Here is a 12,662-nt window from a genome sequence, read left to right as displayed (position 1 = left end):
ATGTGCTGCCCATCACATAGTACTTTACTAACAGGTAACACATGTTGCCACACCTATGTGCTGCCCATCACATAGTACTTTACTAACAGGTAACACATGTAGCCACACCCATGTGCTGCCCATCACATAGTACTTTACTAACAGGTAACACATGTTGCCACACCCATGTGCTGCCCATCACATAGTACTTTACTAACAGGTTTGTAGCCACACCCCTGTGCTGCCCATCTCGTAGTACTTTACTGACAGGTAAGACATGTAGCCATACCCATGTGCTGCCCATCTCGTAGTACTTTACTGACAGGTAAGACATGTAGCCACACCAATGTGCTGCCCATCACGTAGTACTTTACTGACAGGTAAGACATGTAGCCACACCCATGTGCTGCCCATCACGTAGTACTTTACTGACAGGTAAGACATGTAGCCACACCCATGTGCTGCCCATCACGTAGTACTTTACTGACAGGTAAGACATGTTGCCACACCCATGTGCTGCCCATCACGTAGTACTTTACTGACAGGTAAGACATGTAGCCACACCCATGTGCTGCCCATCACGTAGTACTTAACTGACAGGTAAGACATGTAGCCACACCCATGTGCTGCCCATCACGTAGTACTTTACTGACAGGAAAGACATGTAGCCACACCCATGTGCTGCCCATCACGTAGTACTTTACTGACAGGTAAGACATGTTGCCACACCCATGTGCTGCCCATCACGTAGTACTTTACTGACAGGTAAGACATGTTGCCACACCCATGTGCTGCCCATCACATAGTACTTTACTGACAGGTAAGACATGTAGCCACACCCATGTGCTGCCCATCACGTTGTACTTTACTAACAGGTAAGACATATTTATGACTTGTTTGAAAATTAAAACAAGTAACAAAAGCCAAAAAAGTTGCTTAAATTTAAAAAACTAAACCTGATAGCACCCTTCTTCAAACTTAGTAGGGGCTTGAGGTTAGCTAGCTTTAATATGTGGCCTCCACTGCCCCAACAGCTCACCCAGTACTTTGAGTTGTCTCAACTTTAGGAAGGACTGCATTTGATAAACTGGAAGTCACAGCCAGGGCAAGACATACAGAAAGGGAAATTATCCTGGATGTAAATGTCATCTCGTGTGTACATTTATAAAATGAGCAATGTTACTTTCTTTTTAATTCAAAATATTGCCTTCAGATTCACTTGAAATTTGTGGAATCTCTTAAATCATGAGCAAATATCTCAAAAATAAGCACCACAAAACTGTGCGTTTCATTTGACCATATAACAGACAGTACCCGGTATGTTGATTTTCAACTGTGAAAAATATTTTAGAAATATATCTGTTCATAAAAATGGCCTTTTACATACTAGACTTCCATTATAACATCTTGCCTCAGATATAAAATTCAAATGAGTCTAGCAGAAATTCAAGTGCATGTCCCTGTCTGTTGTATTTTCCAGATTTTGTCAATGTGTTCTTAAGTTTTGAAAACTCAAGTTTTATTTAAAAAAATTATCGTGCCATTATTTAAATTAAAGTCTGCATATTTGCAAAATACCTGTGAGTGGCAAATGAAAACTGCGAGTATAGTTCTTCCACACACTCTCAAATTTATGGAAGTACAAAAATTGAAATGGAAATGATGACAGTTTTTATTTCTTCAACTTTTAATTCTAGCTATTCCTAGTATAAAGAGACACATGATTCTGTTTCCTTGATCTCCTATAATTGTGTGGTCTGCAGTCAATGAATGCCTAAGAAACCCATGAAAGCTTCCTTTTGCTTCCTTGATCTCTTGCCAATAATACAGTCATTGTGCAGTCTACAGTCAATGCTGGATCTCTTCAAGGCTGCTTTCTTGATTTGTCACAAAAATGTACTTTTATAAGAAATTATACACACTTTCTTTACGCTGAATATGGCAAGACACAGCCTACTGCAGGAGATATGACTGCTCCAGTAAGTACTTTGTTAAGAAATTGAGGCACATTAATGCAGTCAAAGCCTGTCTGAGTATTGACAGAGGCTTATCCAGATTAGAAGACTAATGTGACTAGCCAGTAAGAAATTGTTTTCAGACCTGTTGTCATTTTGCAAGGAGTTGTTCAGGGTGCACTCGAATTGTTCTTTGTTCTGGACCAGAAAGAGCCTTGCTGAGAGGTCAATACCATCCTCATTATTTTTGTATTATTGTACCCCCCGACAACAAAGTTGTAAGGGGGGGTATACTGGTTTCAGGTTGTCTGTCTGTCCGTCTGTCTGTCTGTCCGTCTGGTCGTCTGCCCGTCTGTCCGTAGACGCAATCTTGTGCGCACCATCTCTCCTTATCCCCTTGACAGAATTTAATGAAACTTCACACAAGTGATCAATACCAACAGTAGTTGTGCATGGGGCATGTTAGGTTTTTTAAGAAAAAAAATTTGCAGAGTTATGGGACTTTGTTTTTTGTTACTATACTATATACATAGACACAGTCTTGTGCGCACCATCTCTCCTCATCCCCTTGACACAATTTAATGAAACTTCACACAAGTGATCAGTACCAACAGTAGTTATGCATGGGGCATGTTAGGTTCTTTAAGAAAAAAAATTTGCAGAGTTATGGGACTTTGTTTTTTTGTTACTATACTATATACATAGACGCAATCTTGTGCGCACCATCTCTCCTCATCCCCTTGACACAATTTAATGAAACTTCACACAACTGATCAGTACCAACAGTAGTTGTGCATGGGCATGTTAGGTTCTTTTAGAAAAAAAATTTGCAGAGTTATGGGACTTTGTTTTTTTGTTACTATACTATATACATAGACACAATCTTGTGGGCACCATCTCTCCTCATCCCCTTGACACAATTTAATGAAACTTCACACAACTGATCAGTAACAACAGTAGTTGTGCATGGGGTATGTTAGGTTCTTTCAGAAAAAAAATTTGCAGAGTTATGGGACTTTGTTTTTTTGTTACTGTACTATATACATAGACACAATCTTGTGTGCACCATCTCTCCTCATCCCCATGACACAATTTAATGAAACTTCACACAACTGATCAGTAACAACAGTAGTTGTGCATGGGGCATGTTAGGTTCTTTCAGCGACAAAAATTGCAGAGTTATGGGACTTTGTTTCTTGTGAACATACTATGTACATACAGCCTGCATATGCAATCTTGTGCGTGCCTAATCTACCAAACCCTTGCACACAATTTAATGAAACTTCACACAAGTGATCAGTACCAACCCTAGTTGTGCATGGTGCATGTTACATTCTTTTAGATAAATATTCTGCATAGTTATGGGACTTTGTTTTTTGTTAGTATACTGTATACATACAGTCCACATAATTATGCAGTCTTGTGTGTGTCAAATTCAATGTACTGTGTCAGTGCATGTGGGGGGTACATTCATCACCTTTAGTGATAGCTCTAGTTGTCAATAATATAAATTCATGCCAGAAACCTTTGAAGAGAAGCACGGGTGGTTAACGCGCAATCCAATTCCCACTGGGAATACGCCAAAAATGGGTTGCGCGACTTCCGGTGCTGGTGTTGCGCATCAATATATACAAAATCGAGGTAGGTGGGTTTTTGTTTTTGCAAATAATGACACATAATGAGTGTTTTCGAAAAAAGCAGAATGCTATTCGACACAAAAATGAATAAAGATCATATATGTGAAATACCAACTTATCAATTTAAGAATCAGCACTGTTATCACGAAAACTCTGCTGGCTCAAACTGTCAAAAAAGCATGGAATCATGAAAAATGCAAATTTTCTAACTCTTGTGCCTTCTTTCTGGAAATGTGACGCTTCTAATGATCAAACACGTGTAAAACAGTCATGAATATTACATACACTTGAATGAAATGTTGCTTTTGGGGGAAAGATTGGCAAAACATAATCAGGAATGGGGTTGCGCCCTGGGAATGGAGTTGCGCGTATACATTATATACAATATGATCAGGGCTCCGGAAATTTTGATAACTCAATCGGTCCAAAACGAAAATCGTGACATCGGTGCTACCCCACCCACCGCATTCCCAATATTACATATTTTGTAAAACGTGATTGAGTAAAGAAATAAGCATGTCATGCATTAAAACTAAGTTACCGGTCACCGCGAGATACCATACAATGAAGACAGTGTTTCAGTGTTATGTGTGATCGTTACTTTGTTTAAATTTCGATGTTTTTCCTGCTTTCCTGCAGGGATAAAATTGCCGGCATTGACACCATGTACGTATCTAGTCTAAAAGCCAACGCACGTGACTTTGGTACCGTATACACGGCAGATACTTTGTGATGTTTCCTCATTCTTTGACGGAATTCTATAAAACACAATGCGTCAAAGTGAATTACACGACACATATTCTCTGCTAAACAGCCTCAGTATTTTAAGAATACTCTGCCGCGGACCAAATGTGTGTTATGTGAACGCTGAGATCGAATTTCCCGCATGTATAGTACCAACAGGTCACACGGGTTGGCCACGAATATTTCATTTCACTTACGTTGTACTTCAATAAGCAACTACATTATATAAAGTTATATGTTCTCTTCTGATGTAAACAAAATTTCATTCTGAAACGTTTTTTAAAAGACCAATTTGATAAACAGCGCCACTTCGGTTTTCTTTATCATTCATGTTTGCCGGTCCATTTTTTTCTTTTTCTTTTTTGTACAGTCGGGTTTCAAAGACGATTTTCTGCACTTGTTTCAACTGGAGCCCCAACAAATGAATCATGTAATTTTTTCAAATCAAGTAATTATAAAAAATATTTTTATCAGTTTTCCGTGTGATGTCTTTTTAAATCAAAGACCTATAATGTACATGATTAAATGCAGTGACCATTTGTTTTTTACCCGTGATCAAACAAAACCTTTTTAAATAAACCATCCGTCGGATTCTAAATAAAAGAAGTGGATCCCCGTCGAAATGATTTGGATCCAGTCAGAAACATTTGGAAACCAGTCAAAAATGTTTAATACATGGCAGTCGGCTGTCTGCTAACATTAAAGGATGTGCCGCGCGAGCGCTGATTGCTTCACGTGCTAATTACGGACCTATTATCAAAGTGACAGTCAGACCGATTGACACGTTTATTGATTGAGGGTGCGATCAACAATTTCCTGCTTGGCAGGTGATCGTGTATTGAGATATCAGACCGAAATTTATACTTTTCTCCATTTTTACGGGACCGATTTTTTTCGTTTTTTCACTTCACGAATCGGTCTGAAAAGTCAAAAATCGGTCCAAACCGACAAACCGGCAAATTTCCAAAGCCCTGATTATGATGTATACAAGCAACTCCATTCCCGGTGCGCAACCCCATTCCCGATTATTTTTTTGTCAATTATGTCCCCGTAATCAGGATTTGAAGCAAATAATTTTGATATTCGTTTCTTTATAACAGTTGAGTTATCATAAAAAGCATCAGATGTCCTCAGGTTAGGCATTTGAGGTCAGAAACTTCTATTTTTGTTGATTTCATACTTTTTTCAAGCTCCGTGTCGCCCGAGTTTTTGTGATAATAGAGCCAAATCGTAAATTACAAACCAGATATTTTACATATATGATGTATTATCATATTTGTGTCGAATAGCATTTTGCTTTTTTCGAGAAAATTTATTCTTGTCTCATATTAAGCAAAATCATAACTTCACATACCTCAATTTCATCTTTTTTATGCGCAACACCAGCACCGGATGTTGCGCAACCCATTTTAAGCGTATTCCCAGCGGGAATTGGATTGCGCGTTTACCACCCGTGAGAAGTAAAAAATGGGTTGTAATTATGCAGAATGCACTTGAACAGACTGTGTAATTCATTAAAAAATGCCAATGAGATTTTGTTAGATAAATTGATTAAATATACAGTGAAAAAGTAGCACAGTCTAAAATATTTATCATAGTTGATAAAAAGATCATTAACTGAGTTTTTATTGTACTTGATGATATATAATTATAGAGGAAATGGAGATAACAGAAGTATAGACATTCCCCAGTTAAGTCTGTAAGTCTGATATATGCCAAGTTAGATATTTTCTGGAAAATATTTCAAGTTCTAAGTCAATTATAGGGTTTATTACATGTTATCAAGTGAATTATTGAAATATGAAAAACAGAGTCATTAAGTTTTGACTATGTTATTTCTGAAAATATTGCATGTGGTGCTCACTTAGCGAAAAGTTTTGCCATCTTACACTGAATCAACCGATATCCTCTATACATATGGATAGTTAGAAAGATATTTATGTCTTCCTCATCTAGTGGGGGAGACATATAGATTTAGTGCTGTTTGTCCATCTGGTTGTCTGTCTGTCTGTCAGTCTGTATGTCACAAAGACTTCCCATGCAACTCCTCTTACACCATTGGATGGATTTGCACCAAACTTCACAAGAATGGTCATTGCTAAGCCTTAGCTATGCATTTCGTCTTCATTTTCGGGTTTGATGATTTTCAGCAGAGTCTTAGCCCTTGATGTATCAAAAGTTATGATGTTTTTGCCTTTTCTCTTATATTATTGGGCAGATTTCCACCAAACCATACTGGTGTGATTAGTTTCTTCAACCACTTGTTTTCAGCCTAACCTGATATGAAAATTTACTGACCCTCAACATAAATTTTGGGGATCAACATGTGACTACTGTTAACAAATGAAAGTGCTAGAATCTAATGTAGGAGGTAAAACATCTAGTCTCAGGAAGATCTACTCTACATGAACTAAAATCCTGAAAATTATTCTGATAATACAGTTATTGTACAGCATTTGCAATAGTTTAATAATTACTGTACAAAATGCTGTATTAATTTGATAATTTATTTATATAATTGACTCAGGTCTAGACCTCCTTAATTGTCGAACGGAATTACAAAGTAAATAACATGTTCATGCAAATTATGAATAATTACCATCCTGGAATCTGGTTGATTCAGAGCTTCACAAATGAACTTGATGACCCTTCTCAAAACTCTAGCATCTGATTGACTGTTTGTGGGCACAAATTTGAGATTGACCAATGAGAAGGCTGCATTCTGTCAGATTGGTCTTCAGACTCATTTCTGTAACCTTTGAACTAGCTGTTTGCAAATTTGTATATATTTTCAGAACAGTAGCACTGTTTATCTGAGATATAATTTTTAAATAGTTCAAGGGATTCCAATTGAAAAAAGAATCATTTTGAAAAGTCAGGTAACTACAAGGTTACAGCTAGCTAGTCTTGTTCTATATAAAGAGCAGGGCCATTCAAATGTGATTCTTGTTTGCAGAAAAATTTTATTCATATTTCATGTTTATTTGTATGTTAAAATAAGTATAGTCCAGACAAGTAACAGTGTTTAATCTGCAATTATTCTTGCTTATACTGGCTCTCTGGCTTGAGCTAACATGTTTAAACCCTGTTGAGACAAGAACGCTGTGGTTCATTCGTGGAAAGTTTGTTCAGGAAATTTCTTGTCGAACAAGTTTATTCATAGAAAGTATACCTCATTCAAAGAAATTTCTTGTTACACAAAGGATGCTTTGGTAGTATTTTAATGTATAACATCAGATGTATGCTAAATCTACTTTAAACAGTGATTAAACATACATTGTGTGTCATAATTATCAATTAAAGGTGATTTAGTACAGAAAAAAAAAAACAATTGTCAGTGAAATACCACAAAGTCCATCCTAGAACAAACACTGTTTAACAGTGTAAAACAATAAGTGCATCTCATTGTATGTTCACAGGGCTTCGTGATTATATGAAGACTTGTGGTTAGGTTTGTAATTCAGCCCATCCACATCATTGTTCAATATTTTCATAGACATAATTAAAACATAAAATTCTAAGAATTTGTGGAACAGGAAAGTCATAAATAATTTACTATACATTAAAGGTCCATAATGCTTAAAAAATTTTATCTTAAAAACAGATGAAACAACTTTCCACATAGATGTTATGTGTATACACTGTTAGAAAAGAACTACTTTTAATATTGCACATGAACCATTATAGTTAGAGTCATAAAGGGAGGTAATATAGATTCAATACAACATTATCTTCAGCAGTATTTAAAACTTTTACAAATGTTGATGAAAGTAATCATAAGAAATAGGATATAGCAAGAAATTAATGTATTTTATGTTCATAACAGAAAATGTGGCAGCCACATTTTAAACAAAGGCATTATATTAGTCTTTAAAAGACTTCTAGCCCACCTGCCAATACAACTTTATGCGTAAAGGACTTTTAGCCCACCTGAAACAAAGACCGACAGTGAGCTTTTCTGAATATCTTCTTTCTAACATCAGTTGTCATTTAAGGTAACTCAACAGGATTTATTCAGAAGTTATGTAACCATAAGAAGGAGGAATTCTTTATCATATATGACAGAGTTATTGCCTAAAGCTCTGTTTGGTTACTGGTCAGTAGCCCTATTAGATAGTGGCAGAGTGGAATATAAAATATTTGTTTCATATTCCTCTATGTGCTGCTGTTTTGAAAACGTAAAGCAAATTTTCTTCAGAACCCTACCTTATAAATAATACAAAATGTGCAGTTTCCTTATGTATGGCAGGCCTCTTTATTTCTTGTTTGATGTTTATCAAATTTTAGCTCACCTGAGCACAAAGTGCACAGTGTGCACAAAGTGAGCTGTCGTTATCCCCCTATGTACGACATTCAACATTTTCTGTTGTGCATTGTCAATAATTAGACTGTAAACACTCTAGAGGTTACAATTTTAGCTCAAAGGTCAGAATATTACCCTCAATAAAATCTTGGTCTAAGTTGTAACTGGGTCATCTGGGGTCAGAAAGTAGGTTACTAGTGCAGTTAATAAGAGAACCTTGTTAACACTGTAGAGGCCACATTTTCTACCTCTTATTTATGAAACTTTGTAAGAACTATAGCTACAAACTCTTGGTCATTTAGTTTGGAACTACAGTTTGAGGACAGAAACTAGGTCACTATGTCAAATCATGGAAGGACCTTGTTAACACTCTAGAGGCCACATTTTCTACTTGATTGTCATAAATCTTTATCAGAGTGCTTGTCTCTATAACAACAGGGTCAGATTCAGAACTTGGTTACTGGAGATTTTAAAGTAGGTCACTAGGTAAAATCATAGAAAAGCATTTGTCACTGTCAACATGCCACATTTTCTACTTGATCTTTCATAAAAATCTGTCAGAATGTTTGTTTCTTTGGAATCTAAGTAATTAACTGCGTTACCTGATTTAGATAAAGTGAAGTCAAAATGTTTGTCTATGAAATCTAGGTTAGATTAGATACACTTGGTTATATGGGTAAGAAGAATTTCAGGTGAGCGATACAGGGTATTTAGGGCCCTCTTGTTGTAACTTTTTACTAGTAACTCTCATCTCAGTTTCAATCTTCAAAATCAAAGTGCATCATTAATTTATTGGGATAGGAAGATACAGGCATTACATAGAAACAAAAAGTGAAACCTTTGAACCCCGACAGTATATTTGTACTTTGATCTGTAATTCTGCAATTTATTCTCTGCCTTAATGCATGTTTCATGCGTAATTTTATGGTTGTTTAAGTTCGAGACTTACAACATTATGTTTTTTGCACATGTTATTTCCATCAGTAATACCTTTATTAAAGTTTGCACCCAGTGCACATTATACTCTTATCTCATGGGAACATGCACTAGAATTTTTGTTCTTCTTGTTCAGTGAGCCATTTTGTTTTATTTCAACGTAAAGGTAACCACATGACAAGCTTTTATGTTTCTGTTACTTAATAAATAGAGGGGATGTGATTTTATATTAATGGGTAGGCATTCAATCAGGATTTTATTCTTTATTTCAATAATCATGTTATGAATATTACAATATTTGCATGGTTTATAGCTCTACTTATTCAAAAGGTAAACTCAATTTTCAAAAAAGCGGTTCCATAATATTTTTTTTTGAGAAATGTTTACAGTTACAGTTTACAGTAATGCTATAATGTAGAACTTGCTGTGCTTGACAGAGTAGTCCATATTTTAACCTTTTGTCTTTACAGCCGCACTGTTGCACTGTTGCCCTGTTCGCTTAACACTCAAACATCCCGTTGAATAATAAATGGTACTTCCTCACAAATTGAATGTTTTAGAAATTTAGTAGGGGAGAGGTAAAAAAGCATGATAATTTTTATACTTTTACCTGTTTGCATCTATAGAAGATCAGATCTTAAAATAATTATAAGCCAGCCATATAAACTTTGCACAGTCAAGTAACAAAGTATTATGTTTATAAACCAGTTTCTAATTTTGAAATAGTACCTTTGAAAATTTTGTATTGTAGCTGATTTTAAAACTGTGGAAAATTAATATAGGACAATATTGTGCAGATGGAAGGAAATTAGGATATGTTAAAAACATTAGTTAAAGACCCACCACAAAGATTTGTGTGTTGTCTTGAGTTTCCGTAATGGTGTAATTATACACAATTTTAGAACAGGGCACTAGACAACTTTTGGGGACAGGTACCCATACCCTCAGGAAGAGGAATTTTTCGACGTTTTAAAGGGAATTCCTATAGTTTTTAATGCGCATCTTTCTGCGCAGCCGACACTTTCTATGGAAAACTAAACTGAAGTCAACATTTGTTGAAACATGTTACAGACAATCTTAAATATGAGGAATCTTGAATGAAATAACATTTTTGATAAGTTATATCAGTCATCAAATGTTGATACTGGTTTATGTTGTATTGACAAGTATCATGCCTGACAGGTATCTTGCTATTTTTGTGGTTGTGTTTTCACATCGCATTTTAGTATAAAGACAGTGTTGTTCATATAATGTAAGATACTTGACTTAGTACTGATAAGACAATATCACCTTTCAGATTATTTAGTATGCAATTATAGAAAGAATTAAGAATTTTTAAAACTTTTTTTTAACTTTTAGCAGACATACATGTAATCAATTTGGGCAGGTTCGCGCCATTTCCGTCCGAACAGGTGTTTGTATTCAAGCGGTCTTAACATAAAATTTAGCCTGGTGACCCATACATTTTTAGCCATTTTTATGCTCACAATACAATTATCTATACACAAGAAAAAAAGGAAAAAATTCTATGAAAGAGTTTTTTCAAAATTTAAAAAAATATCCTTCACTATGGGTATTTTTCATTGAAAAAAGTTCACAAAAGTAAATATGAAACAATATTTTTTTTCATTTGTACCCATCATTGTAAGGATAGAGTATTACAAATATGATTATGATATCAAGTAAGTATATGATAAAATCTGTAATAAGAAAAAAACCGTATTGTGCTGCCTGGATGTATATTTTGGTTTGTATTTATAAAAAAGCAGAAAATTATGAAAATGTTCAAAAATCGCTGGCAGTTTCAGCAACAGTGGGTGTGTTCAAAGCAATATTTCACAAAAACAAGCCTGGTGACCTATTATTTTTATTTGTTCATTGTTTTCAGCACACATTTTCCTATCATATATATGAATTTAAAAAAATTCTATGAAAGGAAAAAAATTATCGGAATTCTCTTTAAGACAAAAAAGAGGAAGATTTTAGCCATATATATGTTACTACTTTTCACACTTATCAATACTGTTTTCAATCATTTCTAACTAATGTAACTATATTGCAGCAGTAACCTTCCTTAGAGTAACTAAATATAACTTGATAGAGAGTTCATATTTAGTTGTGTCAAACAACCTGTTATCAGGGGAATTTTCTTCTGTGAAAGGGGAAAAAAACATATTATTTTATGAGGGGAATGGGGCCCATATTCGGCCCCAAAAACGGCCAAACGAGTGCCCTGTAGAAATATGAGTACTTACTTTGTTTTTTACAAAAGGATTTAAAATTACCAAGACAACACATTCTTGACTAGTTTCGACCTTTATGTCTTTGTTTTTTACAGTCATACAAATTGACAGTAACACTTTAGGGGGTCAGGAAGTAGGTAGTTATAATCTAAAAACACAAATTTACTATGATATTTAGGAGGCCAAGTTGTGGATGTTTACTATCTAAAAACATAGATTGACAATACCTGTGAAAAAACAAAGATAAACGTTCCACCTTTATTGTATTGTGAGGCAGTAAAGTAAAGTACATGTATTATAAATATTAAATCTAATTTTTCAGGTCTATACCCACACAATCATCATGTATATACAAACAATGAGAATTGTTCCGGGATAGAATGGCAGAAGGTTCATGAACCACGGACGTTTGCAAAATACCTAAGCGATGCTGGCTATCGTACAGGTGAGAACTTAGAACTAGATTTAAATAAGTAAGTAAATTCTTTATTTATAGAGGATAACCCATTTAGCGAAAGCTAATCTTCCATGGGGCTCTTTTTAGGACTAGAACGAACAGTATTGTGATCATAGTAACAAATATTTAACAGAAATCAAAGAAATTATATATGTATAAAACAAAAGACATGAAATGTAGTTAGCATTAAAATCCATTCATCCATTTTATACAGTTAAATTTAAAACATGGCAGTGAAAATGAGGTTTCGATTTCTATTGGCAAACAATTCCATGTAGTTCGCCCTGAATATAAAAGACTACCTTTAAATAGTTTACAGTTTGTATTTGATATATAAAAATTTAAGTTTGTATTAGAACGCAATGTTAAGGATGTGTTATTTGTTTGTGACTTTGCCAAACTTTGCCA

General features: G+C 35.0%; 1 protein-coding gene across 4 annotated transcripts in view; it reads left to right on the top strand.

The window, feature by feature from the left end:
• LOC123541303 (extracellular sulfatase Sulf-1-like) overlaps positions 1-12,662 on the top strand; it is a 78,445-nt gene that overhangs the window by 31,655 nt on the left and 34,128 nt on the right. For 3 of the 4 annotated variants that reach the window (XM_053527375.1, XM_053527378.1, XM_053527376.1), the window contains exon 5: positions 12,120-12,242. In XM_053527375.1, coding sequence (XP_053383350.1) covers positions 12,120-12,242 — 123 coding nt within the window. Of the gene's footprint in view, positions 1-9,771; positions 9,791-12,119; positions 12,243-12,662 lie in introns of those variants that run through there. The other variant, XM_053527379.1, reaches the window with a different exon arrangement.

Source organism: Mercenaria mercenaria, chromosome 16, assembly GCF_021730395.1.
Source record: "Mercenaria mercenaria strain notata chromosome 16, MADL_Memer_1, whole genome shotgun sequence".
Lineage (NCBI taxonomy): Eukaryota > Metazoa > Mollusca > Bivalvia > Venerida > Veneridae > Mercenaria > Mercenaria mercenaria.
The sequence above is the reverse complement of the archived record's forward strand: the minus strand, read 5'-3'. Positions and strand labels throughout refer to the sequence as shown.